Source organism: Tupaia chinensis, unplaced genomic scaffold (assembly GCF_000334495.1).
Source record: "Tupaia chinensis unplaced genomic scaffold, TupChi_1.0 Scaffold000002_1, whole genome shotgun sequence".
Taxonomy (NCBI): domain Eukaryota; kingdom Metazoa; phylum Chordata; class Mammalia; order Scandentia; family Tupaiidae; genus Tupaia; species Tupaia belangeri.
The window spans coordinates 2,881,507-2,902,085 of record NW_006159428.1 but is presented as its reverse complement, the minus strand read 5'-3'; the positions used below and the strand labels follow the sequence as shown (position 1 = coordinate 2,902,085).

Below are 20,579 nucleotides of genomic sequence, written 5' to 3'. Positions count from 1 at the left end.
CTTTCCATTAGCATCTAGTCCAAGAAGCCACTTAGAGACTATACTTCTATAGCCAAGGTAAGGGACTAAAAGTCCTTTGTACTATGATATATCAAATGTAAACAAGTCTTCTAATCATCTGATGATGTAATTTAACTCGATCTGGACTATTTACAAACGGATGTGTCCAGTTCCCATCAATGTCAGTTAACACTAACCTGTCGGCTAGAAGTTGTTCTAAAATCTATTTCATGGGTAGTAAGGGCCAACAAACGTGATCTATATTCTGTTCAATAATGTAAAATTCTTGCTAACGAAATGTACAAAATAAACATTAGACAAAGATCAGAGTTCTCGAAGCCCAGCAAAGCAGTAAAATTAAAATAGCTGTAAGTTCTAGGTAGTTCTTTAAAGCCTTTCCAGAAAGTATCAAACCACTAGCACATTGGAAGAGTTAGCCAAATTTAGTTCACTATTTTTTTATTTTCATTCCTACCATGAAGGGTTAGATACTAAAAGAACCGTCCATTTAAATAATTCCCTGTCCTTGGCATAAATCTGTCATCGAATGAAAAGTGTTACGTAAGCATGTAAGTTAAGAAAGGGGCTTCCAGGTGAGGGGAAACCCATAAAGGAATAATACTAAGACAATGTCAAGGATGCAGGCTTTGGGTTCTGAATTACATTCTAGAGCTTCTAGTCACTAAGTGTGCTATGGTTGTAAATTATGCTCCACAAGACTAATTTAGGGATCATTTAAAATGTTTACTTCTGAAATTGTGCCTAGCTCTAAGAGAATGATATACACAATTTCAAAGTACGTTTATGTGATTATTTTTCATCAAATCAAATATTAGTAAATCCCTGCTTTATTTTTCTCTTCCATCTATCAATATATTTAGTAAATGCCTATTTAATGGAATTAATGCCACTTTATTTTCTTGTCTTTTTATAGACTCAGTGCAATATCACCAACTTATTTTTAATCAGTCAACTTAACGTAAAAACACTGTTTTTAAAACAGCAGGTGAATGGAAGACCATTATGGAGAAAGGAAAAGTGAGGAAGTAATTCACTAGGTACAGGACTTGAACCATGCTGGCCATGCGAGAGTCCAGCAGCACTTGGTTAACATCATGTCACCTATTGGCCCCAAGAATGTTTTCTAAAAAAATAAGTTTTTTGGAACCTGCAGAAGGCATAATATTTATGTTGCTATACTCCCACTTAGCCAACAAGTAGCTGGATTCCCATGTAGTCGATCGTGGTTCAAGTCCCAGACCCGGTGGCTTCAAACTCATGCTGGGCACGTGTGTGTGTGCCGAAAATCCAGAGAGATGAATGGAAGAGAAGGGATTGCGATGTGGCCATCTCCATGGGGAGTGATTTCTCTATTTTTGTCTCTCTGTCTCTGTCTCTCTGGCAAGCGCACAGCCCTATTGCAGAAATCTCTTTAAAAAAAAACAGAAATGCAACTGAAAAGATCATTACATTGTGGAATATGCTATTCTTTACAGACAAAATCTATGAAAATAAAAATAGTACTACAATATGAGACTACTGTGTAATGCATTGTACTTGTCTGAGAGCTTCTGTCATTAAAATGTTCTGCCTAATATGCAATTAAAATATATTGTTGAAAGAATAAGATTTGACCCTTTGACACACCTTGCCCAGAAATTTAAATGGATCATATACCTAAATTTAAAAGCTAAAACTCTAAAGCTCATAGATGAAAACAGAAGAGTAACGCATTGTGATCTTTGGTAAAGCCTTCTTAGATAGGGCACCCAAAGCAAAACAAACAAACAAGTAAATTATCTGTACCAAAATGAAACATTCGTGCTTCAAATCATAGCATCATGAAAGTGAAAAAATAACCCCCAGATAGGGAAAAAAAAATGCAAATAACGTATCTAGTATGGGGCTTGAATCTAAAATATATAAATAACTTCGACAATTCAAATATCCTAATTTTTAAAAGGAATGAAAAATCTAAATAGACTTTTTTGATACTTTGTTTCCTTTAAAGATTTTTCCTTTAGAGCATGTGCACTCTCTGGAGAGAAAGAAAGATGTAGACAGTGAGAAGGAAAGTGAGATATCACCCAGAGGGGATGGCCACGCCAAAATTCCTTCTTCTCCGCGGTCCTCCTGGGATCTTGGCCATGCATGCATACAAGCCCGGCATAAGTCCCACCAGGTCCGGGACTTAAACCACAGTCAGCCATGTGGAAGTCCAATGATGTAACCGCCATGCCATCTGCTGGCCCCAAGCTTTTTCAAGAAAAGATATCAAGTGTCCAATTTACACATGAAAAGACACTCAACATAATTAGCCACCAGGAAAATTCAAATAAAACCACAGTGAGATGCTATTTTACATCAACTAGAATGGTAATAAAAAATTCAGGTAAGTGTTGATGAGGAGATGTTGGAATTAGAAACTTCCTACCTTGCTGGTGGAAAGTAAAATACTGTATCTCATTTGGAAAACATTCTGGAAATTCCTCTGAAAGCTAAACAAAGTTACTACACAATGCAGCAATTGATGCAATTTACATTCTGACAAAAATTTTCTCCTTGACTAAACTTTAGCTAGACACCTTAGAGTCCTTCTCTCAACTAGACCTCAGTATTGATCTTCTTTTTTTTTTTTTTTTTTTTTAAGAGGTTTTTGCTATAGGGCGTGTGCGCTCGCCAGACAGACAGAGAGAGACATAGAGACAGAAAGCAAGAAATCATCCCGCAGGGGGGATGGTCACGCCGCAATCCCTTCTCCTCCATTCTCCTCCCGAGATCTTGGGCATGCATGCACACGTGCCTGGCGTGAGTTTTAAGCCACCGGGTCCAGGACGTGAACTGCAGTCGACTACGTGGGAGTCCAGCGACATAGCCATTACGCTAACTGCTGGTTCCCAGTATTAATCTTCTATAGTCATACTTGCTGAGAAAGGTTTTGGCAAAAATCGTGCAAGGCCGGCTTAGGGAGATTCCCCCAAGCCTTATATCTGACTGCTCCTAAGCCATCAAGTCCCACATCCGCCATCTCTGATGTCTACGATCTTTCCCGGTCTGCAGCAATAGTCCTGTTTAACAGGGATAGACTCTCCTCCCCTCCCTCCCTCTGCTCCCTGGCTATCCATCCCCACTTGTCCTTGCTATATTCAGCAATGAGCTCAGTTCTACATTGAGGTTTCTTTTCCCCTATCACAATAGTTACTAAATAAAATCTGTTTTTACTGCTTTTAATTAATTCTGGCTCTGTTTCTCTTTGACAAAACTTGATAGCATTTTTTTTTTGGAGAGGTTTTTGCTATAGGGCGCATACACTTGCCAGAAAGGCAGAGAGAGACTGAGAGACAGAAAGCAAGAAATCACCCCCCGCAGGGGGAATGGCCACGCTGCAATCCCTTCTCCTTCATTCTCCTCTCAGGATCCTGGGCACGCATGCACACACGCCTGGCGTGAGTTTAAGCCACCGGGTTTGGGACCTGAACTACAGTCGACTACATGGGAGTCCAGCGACATAGCCATTACACCAACTGCTGGTCCCAATAGAATTTTTTTTAAAAGTTTGAACAAATATTTGTATGCAGTTATTTATAGCAATATTATTATTAATAGCCCAAAAGGTAAAATGACCCATATTTTTTATCAACTGGCGAGTGGATTAAAAAAAGCAGGAAAACCATACAATGGAATATCATGTAACAATTAAGATGAAAATACTGATCTTACATATTCCATAAGAAAACTTTGAAGCCATTGTAAGGGAAAGAAATCATTCACAGAACAGCACACATTATATGTTTCCATGTATATAAAATGTCAATAATAGAATATTCCATAGAGACTGAAAGTTAATTTCTTAATGCTAAAATGTCAAGAGTTGGAACTGAAAGCTCAGGGTAAATAAGGAGTGACTACTGAGAGATAATAGATTTCTTTTTTTTTTTTTTTTCTGGAGAGGTTTTTGCTATAGGATGTGTGTGCTCGCCAGAAAGACAGACAGAGACAGAGAGACAGAAAGCGAGAAATCACCTACAGGGGGGATGGCCACGCTGCAATCCCTTCTCCATTCTCCTGTTGGGATCTTGGACACGCACGTACACGCGCCTGGCGTGAGTTTGAGCCACCGGGACTACATGGGAGTTCAGTGACATAGCCATTATACTAACTGCTGATCTGATGGATTTCTTTTGTGGTGAAGAAAATGTTCGAAATTTGTGATGAAAATACGTGTCAATAAACTAAACACAATTTAGTTGAATAGTTTAAATGGGTGAGTTGTATAGTATGTCAATTATTTATCTATAAAACTATAATGTTAGAAAGACATAATATTAAGCATTTATTCCATCAATTTGTAAGAAGAGAAGTATTCAAACCTGGATCAAGCATACTGTTTTCTTTCTGCGTTTTAAAATTTAACAGTGGGTGTTATGTGCTTCTCAGAGAGAGGCAGAGAGACATAAAAGATAGGGAGAGACAGAGAGGAAAGGGAGAAAGCACCCTTAAAGGGACACAATCATGGTAGAACCCCCTTTTCCTCCATTTCTCCATCCTGTCTGGACTTGGGGCATGCATGCTTATGTGCCTGGTATGTTTTTCAAGTCATCAAGACTGGAATTTAAATCACAATCAGATATGTGGGAACAAACTCCCTTAACCACTAGACTACAGGGCCAGCCAATGTTTTCGTTTAACATTAGTAAATGACTTGTAATACTTATAAATTATAGAATAGGGAATTATCACACTACAGAAATTAAACAATAAATGATTTTTAAAATGGGGGTTATCAGGACCACCACATGCCTTAATAGTTATGTCAGCTGGACTCCCACATAGTTGACCGTGGTTCAAGTCCTGGACCTAGGGTCTCAAAACTCACATGCCCAAGATCCTGAGAGGAGAATGGAGGAGAAGTAATTGTGGTGTGGCCATCCCTCCCACTGGCTGATTTCTCGTTTTCTGTCTCTCTGTCTCTTTCTGTCTCTCCAGTGAGTGCACATGTCCAAGAGCTAAAAAAAAAAAAAAAACCCTCTCTTTATAAAATAAAATAAGGGACTAGCAGGAGACGTGATGGTTAAGGATCCTGAACTCCCACATGGCCAAAAGTGGTTTGAGTCCCAGATCTGGCAACTTGCTTTCTCACTTCCTCTCTCTCTCTGTCTCTCTCATTCACTCAGTCCTTCTCTGGTCAAATTAAAATAAATAAATAAAAGAGGTTAAATGATATAATTCTTTTAAAAAATAAGATAAAATAGGAGTTATCTATCATCTATCTATATCTATACATTATATATATACATATATATGTTGTATAAATCATATCTTTAATATATAACATTTTTGAAAATGAGAAATGAAGAATTCAAAAGAGTAAAGTTAGCCTTATTGGGTGTATAAACAAGCAGCTTTGATACACTGAGTCCTAAGCCCCTGAATGGAGTCAGCTTTCACAGTGATTTCTGCGACTCGTTTGCTTTATGAGACTTGGTTGGTGCTTGTCCTGTCTGTATTTCATGTGCTTAGTTGGTAGAGTTGGGCTAAAATATCTTACGTTCTGGGATGCTGAAGGAATTGCATGACATCATGCAAGTACAGTTCCCTGGGAATTGTGAATCCATGTCCAAAAAAAATTTAGTATGTCCTGTAGATGTAACCGCCTTGAGGAAACTCACATTACCTATGCACAGGTTCCACAACACTGGTGAGTTGAGTTCAATTTACTGTAACATGTTTTTCTCTCAAAAATCTAATAACTGATTGGCTGAATTACACAGCCAGGACTTGAAATCATGTGGCAAAGCCAAACAAAATAAATGAAGAAACAAAAAAACTAATAATTACTTCTTTTGACCTTGGTCCAATCTAAGAGGCAGGGATAAATGATCATGAGGTGTCCATCTAGAGTATAAACCAGGTAATCCGATTTAATACAGCAATCATGAAATTCACAGATGCTGAGAGGTGCTGCTTAACACAGACATTTACTTCATACAATTTGTTTTCCTTTAGCCACACTGATAGTAGAAATGCAGCAATGAGAGTCACACACATTGTTTCTACCCTGTTTGAATAAGAATACCAGTTGATGGAGGAATTAGCTCAGACTTCTTAACAATAAACTTAAAGAAGGTAAAACATAACTTTCTTTAAAATGAAAATGTGATGGAAATGGCTTTTTGTTGTTGTTATTTTACAAGAAGACTATTTCCATAATAAAGCATTTCAGATCACTTGTTGATGATTGGTTCAAGTGGGGGAAGAATCTGAAGACTTTCAGATCCCTGGGAGCTGGTTTTCAGAGTGTGTGTACAGTACACTTGACCATCTGTTTTCTCTGCTAGCGCATTCACATAACGTTGTTTTATGTGCTGACTCGAATTTCATTTGTAAACCTTCATAATGTACAAAATACATATAGGGTGCAGAAGGCAAGAAATGAATCTGTAGAATATGCCAGTTCTTGGAAAAATTGTAGACTGCTGGAGAATAAATTGCATTTATATATTGGAAAAAGAAAACTTAAGTTTAAAATATTAAGAAATCGCTTACTGAATTTCTAATGATGTTGATTAACTAACGAAGTTCCTCTAAAATGTCTGCTTCTTTCTTCTTCATTTTTTTCTTTTTTGAGATTGAGAGATTGTTTTACTATAGGATATGTGTGCTCTCCAGAGAGACAAAGAGACAAAAAGTGAGGACCCTCCAACCCCCAGGATTGTGGCCATGCCACAACCCCTTCTCCTCCATTCTCCTCTTGGGATTTTGGGCATGCACACACATGCACCCGGTGAGAGTTTTAAACCTCCGGGTCTGAGATTAAAACCATGGTCGGCCACGTGGGAGTCGAATGCCTTAACCACTGTACCACCTGCTGGCCCATAAATGTCTCAGTTTCTATCTTAATATTCATTCTTTCTAATAAAAAGATTAAATAAAATTCAACATTGAAGAGGTCTGCAAATTTTTAAAATTCATGGGAAATTCATAGAAATTCATAGGAGCTATTCAAAATGTTCTTTATTTTATACAAGTTTGAACAAAAACTTTTTTTTTTTTCACCCAACAGTTGTGTATGAAAACAAACTTCAGGGAACCAGCAGTTAGCGTAATGGCTATGTCGCTGGACTCCCATGTAGTCGACTGCAGTTTGCGTCCCGGACCCGGTGGCTTAAAACTCACGCCAGGTGCGTGTGCATGCGTGCCCAAGATCCTGAGAGGAGAATGGAGAAGAAGGGATTGTGGCCTGACCATCCCCCCTGGGGGGTGATTTCTCGCTTTCTGTCTCTATGTCTCTCTCTGTCTGTCTGGCGAGCGCACGCACCCTATAGCGAAAATCTCTCCAAAAAAAAAAAAAAAGAAAACAAACTTCAAAAGTGAGGGTCTTAGTTACATATCTAAGGAACATTAAATTATGGAATTTATGAGAAAAAGGATCCAAGGTCAGCTTCTCATTCTGTTCCACAGTTAAATAAAAATATACAGTTACTGAGGTTCTACATCCTTAACCAGTTTCTGCAAACCAGTGACTATTCAGTGAAGAAAGTGAAATATTTGGATTTCAGGAATGAAATGAAAGTAGAAAGCAGCATAATGAATATTTTTCGGTTGTTTTTAGTTTTGCAATTGAGTGTGTGCACTCTCCAGAGAGAAACAGAGAGAAAGACAGAGAGGGGAAAAGTGAGAAATCACTCCCCAGGGAGGATGGCCATGCCACAATCCATTCTCCTTCATTATCTTCTCAAGATTTGGGGTACACACATACATGAGACCAGTATGATTTTCAAGTTGCCAGGTCCAGTACTTGAACCATGACGCCAACAATGTGGAATTCTGCCTTAACCTCCATGCCATCTGCCGACCAAATAGAGTTGTTTTGATTGGAAGGCAGCTATGCTCCCCACTGATTGGGTTAAGTCGTATCATTTCATTTATTATGAAATTTTAATTATCATTAAAGAAAGGCTTGAGTTGTACTGGTTACCAATATAAGGAAAAGGTTAAAAATAAAGACTAACCTTTGAGGGTAGTTTATGAAATCTACCTAATCATATTTTATAATGTGAGCATTATACTTTCTAAATAAGTGATGTTGAAATGAAATAATTAGTACAGAAATAAGGTTTTAATGGCTTTCTTTAGTAGTTCATAGTTTGGTTGTTAAATTTTTTTCTGAAACATATGGAGTTTCAAAATTCTCATGTGTTCAAGAATTTGGAATTATCTATCCTAGATCAATTGCCAATCAGATTGGCCTCATAGATCTTAGCTTAAAGGAAGCTAAACGTATGCATTACGACTGCCCTTCCCACTGCGAGCATGACCAAGTTACAGACTGGCTCTGTAAGTGCAGAGGAATGAGTACACTCTGGACATTGTGAGGTCTTTTAGGTCTGCAATGGGTGACTGTAAGGAAAACAGATTGTTTATAAATAGGATAGCAATGTATATTCTACCCATGAAATTAAGAGGTGTTTTAGTTTTATTCCCGTCCCCCCCACCCCGCCACCACCACCACCAGGTTTTTGCCATTGAGCGCATGTACTTGCTGGAGAGAAATAGAGACAGTGAGAAGGAAAGTGAGACCTCACCCCCCAGAAGGAATGGCCGTGCTTCAGTCCCTTCTTTTCCATTCTCCTCCTGGAGTTTTGAGCACATAGACAATGACATGCCCAGGGTAATTTTCAAACCACCAAGTTCAGTACTTGAACTATAGTCATACATGTGGAAATCCAGTATCTTAACCACCATGCCACCTTCTCACCCCATTAGCTAGATATTTTTTATCAATTTTTTAAAGACAAAAGATCATTTAACTAAGTTATATTGTAGCTTATAGAGAACTTCCTCTAACTGATTTTCCAGTAAGGTTCAATTTGAATTGACTATGTAAGAATCAAAATATATAATTTATTATACAAAATATAATTCAGCAAAATAAACACATCCTTCCCTGGTGAATAGCTCATTTTTTTCTCTCTTAAAATTTCACCAACACATCTTCTATTTCCAAAACTATAGTTCATTTGAAGAGTATTCTCACCAGGTAGAAACACAGACAACCTGATGGAAATTTGGTTGATTTGGCCCAACATAAACTGTATTTTATGTGTTATTCTGAAGACTAAGGAGCTTGGGAGTACATTGCAATGCTAAGTGATGATCTTTCAGTTTTTATTGTCACAGTCCCTGGCCAGTTTCCCTCTTCCCTGTCTCTTGTCTATATTTAAGGGCTGACTACATATTCCAACGTGGGGAAACATTGCTCCTTTTCAAACAGAAGTTCTACATAAGTTTCAATTTCCAGTTGATTCATCAGAACGAAGCTGGTTCAGAAAGGGGAAAAATTACAAATTGCTTACATCTGTTCAACCTAAAAAACTATTCATTACTTCTGGTGCTGATGGCTAAGCCATCTGGGGACAGTGGTAGGGGTTCAGGGGGGAAAGATCTGTCACAGTGTAATGAAGAAATGACATGCGGGAAGGCCTCAAGGTGACCCGTAGTTCAGCGATGGTTTTCAGGGATTTGGGGCTATACAAGTTCAAATTTATATACACACAAAGTAGAAACTCATATCTCTAGCAAACAGTTTTATATAATATGCATGAACATATTTTTTAAGTAAATTCATGAATAATTGGAATAAAGAGTTTCTGAGATAAATAAAACAAATTGTTATATATTTCTGAAATAAATAAAACAAGTTGTTACAGATTATTAGGTAATAAAATATTTCCTCCTTATTAATAAAATGAATACTATATAAATATATTATTAAGAATGGTAATGGGGGTCAGCAGGTGGCATGGTGGTTAAGGCACTGGACTTCCACATGGCCAACTATGGTTTGAGTCCCAAACCTGGCAGCTTGCTTTCTCACTTTTCCTCTCTCTGTCTCTCTCTCTTCAATTTTTTTTTAAATAATAGTAACAATGGAATCAAATAAATAAATAATTACTTTTAAAGAACGACTGATTCCATAGTATGCTTATAGGGTATATATTATATTTGTATGTGCAATTGTGTATAATTCATTAATACATAGACTCATATGCAAATCTATCTATGTGTACGTATATATGTATATACATCCCATGGTGATAGTAATTACGTAAGTGTTAGAATAGTTGATAGTACAAGAAGTCTTCAAAAATGGAAGATACATGTTATGAAAAAGCTGTGCATGGGTTCCAAATTTTTTCACACCAAAATATCTTACAGTAACTTGTCATAGCATGTCTAAACAGGATCTAATTTGGATCACTAAAAGAATGAGACATCAATTTAAAAACAGGTCCTATCAGAGCAACATGAAGTCTGCTAAAAGGAAGTGAGAACAAGCATCAAATTTACGGTCAAATTTGGGTGAGAAAATGGTGAAATCACTGAGACTTTATGAAAAGTTTATGGGGACAATACCCCAGAGAAAGCAGTTTACAGTTTTAAGAAGGGACAGCATTATATCAACGATGATGCCTGTAGCAGCAGACCGGCTACATCAACTTGAGTCTGGCCCTGCCCTAAGTAAAGAGAAAATATGATTAACAGCAGAAACAATCACCAATACCAGAGACATCTCGATTGGCTCAGCTTACAAAATTCTGACTGATAATTCAAACTTGGACACTTACTGCTCAAAAGGGAACCCAAGCTGCTGTGCCCAAATTAGCTACAAATACAAGCAGAGCTTTCAGTGGAAATTTTACACCAGTGAGAGCAAGATCCTCAAGCATCCTTTTGAAGAACTGTAATGGGAGGTAACATATGGCTTGACCAGCAAGATCCTAAAGACAAAGCACAATCAAAACAATGGATACCGGAACCAGCAGTTAGCGTAATGGCTATGTCGCTGGACTCCCACGTAGTCGACCGCGGTTCGTGTCCTGGACCCGGTGGCTTAAAACTCACGCCGGGCGCGTGTGCGTGCATGCCCAAGATCCTGAGAGGAGAATGGAGGAGAAGGGATTGCGGCGTGACCATCCCCCCTGGAGGGTGATTTCTCGCTTTCTGTCTCTATGTCTCTCTCTGTCTGTCTGGCGAGTGCACGCGCCCTATAGCGAAAACCTCTCCAAAAAAAAAAAAAAAACAATGGATACCAAGGGGTGGAAGTGGCCCAGTCAAAGCAAAAATGGACCATCAAGAGTAAAGGTCATGGAAAAATTTGGGGGGAATGCTCAAGGAATTTTGTTTGTTGATTTTCTGCATAGCCAATGAACGGTAGCATGTGATTATTCCGAGAGTGTTTTGAGAAAGCAGTCAAAACTTTAGCAGAAAAGGATCTGAAGGAGGACCCGCAGACGGGCTAGCAGTCATGTCGCTAAACTCCCACATGGTCAACAGCGGTTGGAGTGCTGCACTTGGTGGCTTGAAAATCATGCTGGGCACTGTGCATGCATGTCCAAGATTCAGGAAGGAGAAGGGAGGGGAAGGGATTGCAGTATGGCCCTGGGGTGATTTTTCACTCTCCCTTTCATTGCATCTTTCTCTCTGGCAAGAACACATGCTCTAAGGCAAAAACCTCTAAAAGAAAAAAGAAAAGCATCTGAAGAAAGTTTCACCAGAGCTTTTCTCCACCATGACAATGTTCCTACTTATTCCTCTAATCAAACAAGGACAATTTTGCAAGACTTTCATCTCGAAATCATTAGCCAAACACCTTTCAATTTGACTTATTCTGATTTCTTTCTGTTTCCAACTTTCAAGAAGAAAATCTTTAAAGTGCACCCAATTGTCTGTTCTGACATGGTTAAATTTTCAGGATCCTCAGTTAAGGACAGGCAAAATGACTAGTGTTGCTTCCAAAAATGTCTTGCACTTGATAGCCCTGATGCTGATAAATAAGGTTTTTAAAATTAATTTATCTTTTAATTCCTTTTTTCAGGAACTTTTGGAAATTTCCTCATATTATCTTAAAATCAGAATAGTTTGGGATATCCAGATTTTAAAAATTGTACTGTTAGTTGAATCAAGTGTTTCTCTCATCTCTATTTTGCTATGAGAGGGAAGTTGGTTGGTTAATAATGGAGGTCTACAAAATTCCAGATATAACTCTGCCTATAGTGTGGCCTTTTTGCTGTAAGACTTACCAGAACCAGTTTTCTCAAGAATATACCAGTTAACTATGAATCTGGACTTGACCCTGTTTCTTACTTCTCAGAAACTTTAAAGCTGAAAAAAATCATCTTCCAAATTGCCTCACTGTTAATTTGGGCATGCCTGTGTTGTCCGCCATCTTAATTCCCTATTAGAAAAGTGATCAAATTATTACTAATCTTATTCACAGGCTTTCTTTTGACCATAGTAGTACAAATTAACAGTTCTTAAACTGTTAGAAAGTTTGTTCTGGTGCTATAAATTAATGAAAAGCTTGAATTGAATCATTTCAGTGTCAATGAATAGAGACAGAAGAATTTATTCAAATCCTGGTTGTGAAAACATCACATTTTTGGATCTGTAATGATTTTATCCTCGTTGAGGAAAGAGAGCAATAACTGCATATCTCAAATGTCTTCCAAGTGTTTCTTTCCTGTCCCTCTCAAATATCAACTAGGAGAATTTCGTCTCCAGAAATACTTGGCAATTGAAGATGAGACCAGGTACTGGCATTATGTCCACGCATCTGCATATTTGGTATAAACTATCTTGCTGAAAACAAAACATTACATTTGACTCTGAGTGGAGCTGCACATTTGTATTCATCCCGCCCTGGAAACAGTGTGAATTCTTTCCTCTGGAGACTTATGTATCATGGTGACAGCTGCATTGCCACAATATGCTGAAGTGCCTCATCTTGACAGGTCATATCCTGGATTTCACATTCTGAATGGCAGCTGGGATGCCAGAGAGTTTTCTCACAGTGGGTGGGCCCTGTGTGTAATCAGGCCCTCCCTGACTTTGGAAACAAGCCGCACGTGTGGCCACAGGCCGCCCTAAGTCCAGCATGTACCTGTCACTCCAATTCCTCCCTAAATAGCAGGGACATTTGCAGCAGCAATCTCAGTGGCTCTACAAGAATGACGCCGATGTTTTTCTAGATCACAGAGGTCCTGTTTTATTGTGGTGTTTTGCTGGAGGCCATGTGCTGCTGTTGTGCTTTGTAGATAGAAGATCCACACTGGTCAAGGGATTCGAGTTTCAAACTGAAATCCCTGTCTATATCCACTTATCTATGTGTTGCCAGATGTATACCGAAGCAAAAATACAGCACATTAATTTACAGTTTCGAGTCATCTCGCCCATCAGAGTGAATCTGTGATCGAAATAAGATAGAAGTTGGCTCTCATTCACTGGAATGTAAATTACCTGTCCTAAGAGAGCCCTTGCTTCCAGGAGGTGATTTTTTACTTCTTTCCGAAGTTCATTATCTACTAGGGCCTGCATAAACCAACCACCCTGCAAGACTGTAATGAGCTGATGGGCAAATAAATTGGTATGTGCTGACAGGGGGAGTCTTTTCCTCAGCCTTTTGAAGTCCTTTCTCTGTGCCAGGCAAGCGATTTTGCAGAACCTGCACCCAGGGCACCTGAGAACACCTCTCTGCTACTCCTTACACTTGTATGCACTCGCAAGCTCCCGCTTCACTTTTCCCTGCCCGAAACCTGGAGAACCAATCCTTCATCAAAAACTTTTCTGAAAGTGGCTCATAATGGAATCGAAAGTTTTTGTATTCGATGGAAACTTGGGTTGAGCTTAAGATGTCCAAGCACATCTTTGCCAAAAGGTTCCTCTCAAGGCCAAAGCCTAGATTATGTCCTAGATTTTCTCACTTGTGGGACTCCTGAGACATGGAATGGCCACTTCCCCTCGTTAAACTTGGCCTGCTGAAAATCTAGGTAGAAGGCCTGCAGAGTTCTGGAAGAGAACTGCAGTGTGGATACGCTGTGGGAGTCTTAGTCCAGTTACTGGTTCAAATCAAAAGAGTTAAAATACTCCCTAACTGCGCTGGGAAGGAGTTCAGCTTTTTTCAAAGATCCAGATTCTTGTGAAATTCTCTTTGCAAGTCTAAGACTGAGAAGAATTTTCATTAGGTTTATTATCAGAATCAGGAAAAGAACAAAGCCCTGTCCAGTGGTCCACTATGAAATGCCTAAATTCTGAGGCACTCAGTGTTGAAGTCCCAAACCCAGTGCAGTGAACTCTAAAATGGATGGGATAATACATATTGCAGTAGAGCAGTATTCCCAAGGCACATCTCTACTGATACACGTGCTTGTAACAGCGGGTACTCAGCCTGGCCCTCACCCCTCTGGCCAGCTCTGCCCTCGTGAGCTCATTGCCTGAAGAATCCCCGGGGAAGGCCAGAACCAGTGCACCACTGCAGAGCTGTGCGAGCAGCAGTCTTCCCCCTTTCTCAGACTCCCAGAGAGTGATCTTTTTATTTACTTTTTTTTTTTTAGAGAGAGATTTTTGCTATAGGGTGCATGTGCTCTCCAGGAAGACAGAGAGAGACAGAGATAGAGAAAGTGAAATCACCCCCCAGGGGGGATAAGACAGTGATCCTCAAGCCTGATTTTCTGGCTTTATCTTCTTCCTCTCATAGACTAGAAATATAGACTTGACTCAGCCTTTTTCCAGACATAAACACAGAATCCACTTTTCCCTTGCTCCTCTGAACTATTAGCTAAACTCTTGGATAAATCCATTTACTTGATCTTTTTTCTTTGCCTTCATTATCTTTTATAGTAATGAAGAAAACATTGAGAAACAAGAGAGACTGACAGTAATTTATCTATAATAGGGGAAAGGAAAGTTCTCAGTTAGAGGGGAATGGACATCATACATGACTTGAGTCCTTAACTCCTGAAACTTGAACATATCCAGGGTATCAGGATGACCACACATTTCCACCTAGCTACATACTTTTCTCCAAGGAACCTGATTTTTCTAACGCCCAATTAAACCAGATAAGGAAATATGAAGTCTTTTATATATTATTCGTGTTGTTTCATTAAGAGCACAATCAGGCTATTTTTACAATCTTTGGCCACAGATTTGTAACACTGAAGATAAAGGGTTGATGTGGCCCAGTCCCTGAGAGTAGCTACCCTGAAGAAGGTCGTTGCATAAGAAGACCAGTTCCAAAGGGCTAGCAGGAGGGGCAGTAGAGCCCCGCAAGAGGATCCCTGTGCAGACGTCACCAGCACACTTCTTAGAGCTGGACTGGTGAGGTTCCAAGTCAGCACTACCACCTGCTGTGTGAGTGTGACCGTGTTATTTACGTTCATTGTGCTTCATCCCATCATTGATAAATGTTTATAATATTTACCTCATAGGATCACTATGGAGACCCAATATGTTTACATTGTTAAAAGTGTTTCAAACAATGCCTGACACATAGCACTATAATATTTATTACTGAATAAAGCTGCCCTAGTTTCCTAGTTGGGCTTCAACTTTTGAAACCTAATCCATTTCTACATTGGAAACTGCCTATGTGGTGCATGATTGTATAAAACAATGATTTTATCCTTCTGAGAGTAGCAAATCCCACCAAACCTTCAGGAGACCTATTTGTGTCTTGTAGTATTTCTGGATGACAATATATAAGGAGGTTTCTGTTTTTACTGTTTGCTGTTTAATTTGCTGAGGTGTACCTGCCTCCCTGGAGAAAGAGTAAGAGAGAAAGTGAGAAAGCATTCCCTATGGGGGATAGTCTGTTGCACTCCTTTCTGCTCTATTCTTCTCTCGGCATTTTGGGCCACATGCGCACACTCTGGTGTGTTCTTTAAGCCAATAGTTCTGGGCCTCAAATGGCAATTTGGCTGCCTTAACCAGCATATCACCAGGGGGCTCTGCGAGGGAATTTCAAAAAGTATGTGGAGGGCTGCTTTTGGAGCCTAGTGAAAGAGAGCTGAACATGGCTTGAATCCCAGCCTCAGTGACTCGAAAGATACTCTGGGTCTGTATACCTAAAATCCTGCTGTGATGGAGAAATGGAGAAGGGATTGCAGTGTGACTGTCCTACTGGGTGGTGCATTCTCTCTCTTTGTCTCTCTGTCTTTCTCTGGTGAATGCATATGCACTTTGGCGATTTTATAAAAGAAGTTTGTTGAAAAATGGAATTGAAGTACCAGTTTATTTTGGTACAAATTTTTAAATCTATCTGTTTTTTCATAATATGCCTTTTTTCATGAAGTTTTTGAAGACTCATCACTGTAATAAGCTTGTGAGTTCAGATATGCTGTCAAGAATACGTTACCAAGAATGACGTGCAATCATTATTGGGTTATTTAAGCAAAGATATGCTTTTAGATGGTTGCATTATATTTGTCTGAATGTGTATACATGTATGTAAAAGTGTATTGTATCCAAGAAATATATGTGCAAGTTTAACTGAAATTAATTTTAGAAAGGTACATGCTGGGTGCATGTTAGTGCATGCTCAAAATACCAAGAGAAAAATGGAGAAGGGAATGCAGTGTGGTCAGCCCCGCTGGATGGTGATTTCTAAGTTTCTCTCTCTCTATCTCTGTCTGTCTTCCTCCAGCAAATGCGTGCACTGTAGAACAAAAGAGCTAAAACTAAACTAAACTTAATAAGTATGAAATTAAAAATACAAAAGGAAATTATTTTTAGAGACAATAATTATATGTTTAGTAACCATATTGCATATAACTTCAAATATAAGTATTGTGTTACATTATGTTTAAGCTGTAACTATGTTCAGTTTTAATAAGATGCCAAAATGCAGTATGACCAATGCATTTGTTCTTAAAATTTAGGCCTGTAATAATTTCACCAGCAGATGGTTTAATGGCTGATTCACTGGACTCCCAAGTAGTTGACCGTGATTCGAGTCCCAGACCCAGTGGCTTAAATTCATGTGGGGTGTATATGCATGCATGCCCAAGATCCCGAGAGGAGAATGGAGGAGAAGGGATTGTGGTATGGCCATCCTCTCTGGGGAGGTGATTTTTCACTTTCTGTCTCTTTCTGTCTTTCTGGAAAGTGCATGCACCCTATAGCAAAATCCTCTCTAAAAAAAATTTATTCTCAAAGTAAATCCCACTATATATTTCTATAGAACTTGTATTAAGTGTCCACTGATGAGTCTCTTTAATAGTATTAATGGAAATTGGTGGCTTAGCAGTGAGTCATTAGTTACATTACGTAATTATGCAATAGTAATCTGTATAAATGAGTTTTTTACATATATGTTTTCTGAGAAAGAAGCAAAACCTTTAAGGTATACAAACATGGAAAATTATCTGCTGATGATAATAGATAACAGGTATATAATACCTTTAACTGTACTAAAATACAGTGTATTCATGGTGGCAAAATTCATTTTATAAGCTGTAATGATAGACAGTGGTTGAACATATAAAAACTAAATAAACAGGGAACCAGCAGTTAGCGTAATGGCTATGTCGCTGGACTCCCACATAGTCGACCGCGGTTCGTGTCCCAGACCCGGTGGCTTAAAACTCACGCCGGGCGTGTGTGCGTGCGTGCCCAAGATCCTGAGAGGAGAATGGAGGAGAAGGGATTGCGGTGTGACCATCCCCCCTGGGGGGTGATTTCTCGCTTTCTGTCTCTATGTCTCTCTCTGTCTGTCTGGCGAGCGCACGCGCCTTACAGTGAAAATCTCTCAAAAAAAAAAATAAAAACTAAATAAACAAACTAGGTAGGGAAGAAAAAGATACATTTTCCATTTCCTACTCCAGTCCTCCAGCAACCACTTCTTTTTGAGGGTTTACTATTTGTCAGGTATAGTATCTCCTCCTTATCGTCTGTTTTGCTTTCTGGAGTTTCAGTTCCCCATGGTAAAGAAGAAAACGGAGGAGTACAGTATGCTACACTGATGGAGAAAGACAGACTAGTTCGCGTGGTTTCTGCTATAGTATGTTCTCATTGTTCAATGTTGTTCATCTCTACTGAGCTTGATTTATAAAGTACATTAAATACAGGTATGTACATACAGGGAAAAACATTATGCATGTATATAAGGCTGGTCTTCTCTGCAGTTTCATCCATTCCCTGGCATATCTGCCATGGATAAGTGGGGCTGCTCTTCTCTACTGAGCAATCCCAGACCAAGAGAGACAGGGGCCCTGCCCTGGGGTAGCAGACAATGGCTGCCCCACAACCCAAGGCTCAGTGACCTTTTACATGATAAGGGAGGGACTGTGTGGAGTGTTTTGGATTCTCCAAGTCAAGAAAACCTATAAAATGCAGCTACATGAAAGTTTTATCTTAAGAAACAAAATACTTTAAAAAAAAATGTCAGAGGGCATGTGAACTCACCAGGGAGTAAGAGAGACAGAAAAAGAGAAAGTGAGGAAGCAACCCCCCCAGGACGTGGTCATGCCACAATCTCTTCTCCATTTCTCCCTCCCATTGGCATTCTGGGCATACACACACATGTATGCAACATGTCTTTCAAGCCGCCAGGTTTGGCCTTGAACCGCGTGGTTGATTATGTGGGATTCTGCCATCTTAACCACCATGCAACTGGCTGATATGAAATAAAACACTTTTTAATTCTACAACTTCCTACCTGGATTCTTCAATTAGTTATTTACTCTTTTTTCCTTTTTTGGAGAGGTTTTTGCTATAGGGTGCGTGCACTCGCCAGACAGACAGAGAGAGACAGAGAGACAGAAAGCGAGAAATCACCCCCCAGGGGGGATGGTCACGCCGCAATCCCTTCTCCTCCATTCTCCTCTCGGGATTTTGGGCAGGCAGGCACACGTGCCTGGCGTGAGTTTTATGCCACCAGGTCTGGGACAGGAACTGCGGTCAACTACGTGGGAGTTCAGCGACATAGCCATTACGCTAACTGCTGGTCCCAGTTCTTTACTCTTTCTGAGCCTCCATTATTCTCCTGCTCAAAAGACACTTGTAATACTGACTCATCATAAGGATTAAATGATCAAATAAATGTTCAATGAACAGAGTCTTCACTGCTGGCATTGTGCTTCTTGCCATGCAGACCCACAACTCTTCTTCAGCATTCCCTCCCATCTCCATCCTGCCTTCACTCTCTGCTTCTCTGTTCAACTAGACTCCCTGGAACTGGAGTCTGGTTCTTAGCCCAAGTGCCCTCAGCAGGGACAGAGCTAATCTCTCTAAGAAGGGTCCAAATCAAAGCATGTAATTTAAAAATTTTCCTCCTCTGACCCTTGATGTACCTTTCCTACAGTTGTTTCTTTTTTTTTTTTTTTTTTGGAGAGGTTTTTTTTATGGGCCAGGTGTACTACCCAGACAAAGACAGAGATACTCAAAGCGAAAAATCATCCCTGGGGGATGGTCACGCCTCAATCCCTTCTCCTCCATCAGGATCTTGGGCATGCACATACACGTGTCCGGTGTTAAATCACCGGGTCCTGGACCTGAACCGTGGTCGACTACATGGAAGTCCAGCAATATAGCCATTATGCTAACTGCTGGTCCCCTACAGTTGTTTCTTGAGGGCAAAAGCAAGAAGGGGTGGAAGGGTGGCATGGAAGTTGAGACATGATGGGAATCCACACTCCATACAAAAGTGAAAGTTATCTCAGTAAACTCCCAGAATCGAGAACAACCTTACTTAAGACATTGGTTCTGAAAAATAAGTAGAACCTATCGGAATTCTAAGTTAACAGACTGTAGTTTATTAGAAATACTATTTTTTTTTAAGTTAGCCTTAGTAGATACTGAGTATCACTTATAGAGGAGTCATGTTTAAATAAGTTAAATGGGTTATGTTCATTTTATTTAAAGCAGTAGCTGTGATACCAATCAGTTCACACTTTAGTTTTAATTTTTATTATTATCTTTTTATTTAAAATTTTATTATGTTCACTCTACACAGACTGGCTTTTCTCTTGGGGCTCTGTTGGGGCACCAAAGCTTTTGCAATTGTAACTAAAATGTGATACTGTATATCTAGGACATATGCCTGAGGGAAGCCTTTCCAATCCTTGAAAAAAATACTGAAGATATTTTAGTATCACAGATGTTTTATTATTGAAGATATTTCAGTATCACAGATGTTATATTTTCAAACATGCTTTGGACCACAGAAACTGCAATAACAAGAAAGATTTGCCATTCCTATGAATGAAATGAAGGGACTCATTCTCATTTTCAGTGACTCTTCCTCTTTAAGTTAATGTAGGTTAGTGCACTAAAATGTATTGCAGCATACTAAAATCTTAATACGTATCTAGCTAAAACACGTCCTTCTCCAGCTATTCTTCTGTTAAGTTTTTGTATTTTTTTTGGTCTCCTTTACGCCATCCTTTGTTCGCACAGAATTTAACAAATTTGACTCTAAAATATTCTTATAGGCTACAGTTACCCAATAAATACTCACTTTATGAAAATACAGCTCTGGTCTTGTCACTTCTTGTTCAAAACCTCTATCGACTCTACTTTCAAAAGAATAAAGCTCAATGTTACATCAATCGAGGCTTTCTAGCATCTTACACCAATCAAACTCTTCAATTCTCTTACTGTTCTCTGCTATTCTCACTCAATTCTTTTCTACTTTAATGCTTTTTCCTTCATCTTCCCCTCTACGCCCCAAGTTTCATCTATACTAGTACTCTTAAGAGCTTCCATTAAAGAAATCCAATTTACTGCTCAGGACCCCACAT

The 20,579-nt window shown here is 39.3% G+C and overlaps 1 protein-coding gene across 2 annotated transcripts in view; it reads right to left on the bottom strand.

Moving 5' to 3' along the window:
* The window catches only part of ST8SIA4 (ST8 alpha-N-acetyl-neuraminide alpha-2,8-sialyltransferase 4), a 114,270-nt gene that overhangs the window by 9,481 nt on the left and 84,210 nt on the right, over positions 1-20,579 (bottom strand). The window contains exon 5 of one of the 2 annotated variants that reach the window (XM_027772455.1): positions 20,297-20,351. The exons of the other annotated variant lie outside the window; for it this stretch is intronic. Within the exon in view, the coding sequence (XP_027628256.1) occupies positions 20,297-20,351 (55 nt within the window). The remainder of the gene's footprint in view (positions 1-20,296; positions 20,352-20,579) is intronic. 2 annotated transcript variants of the gene reach the window in all.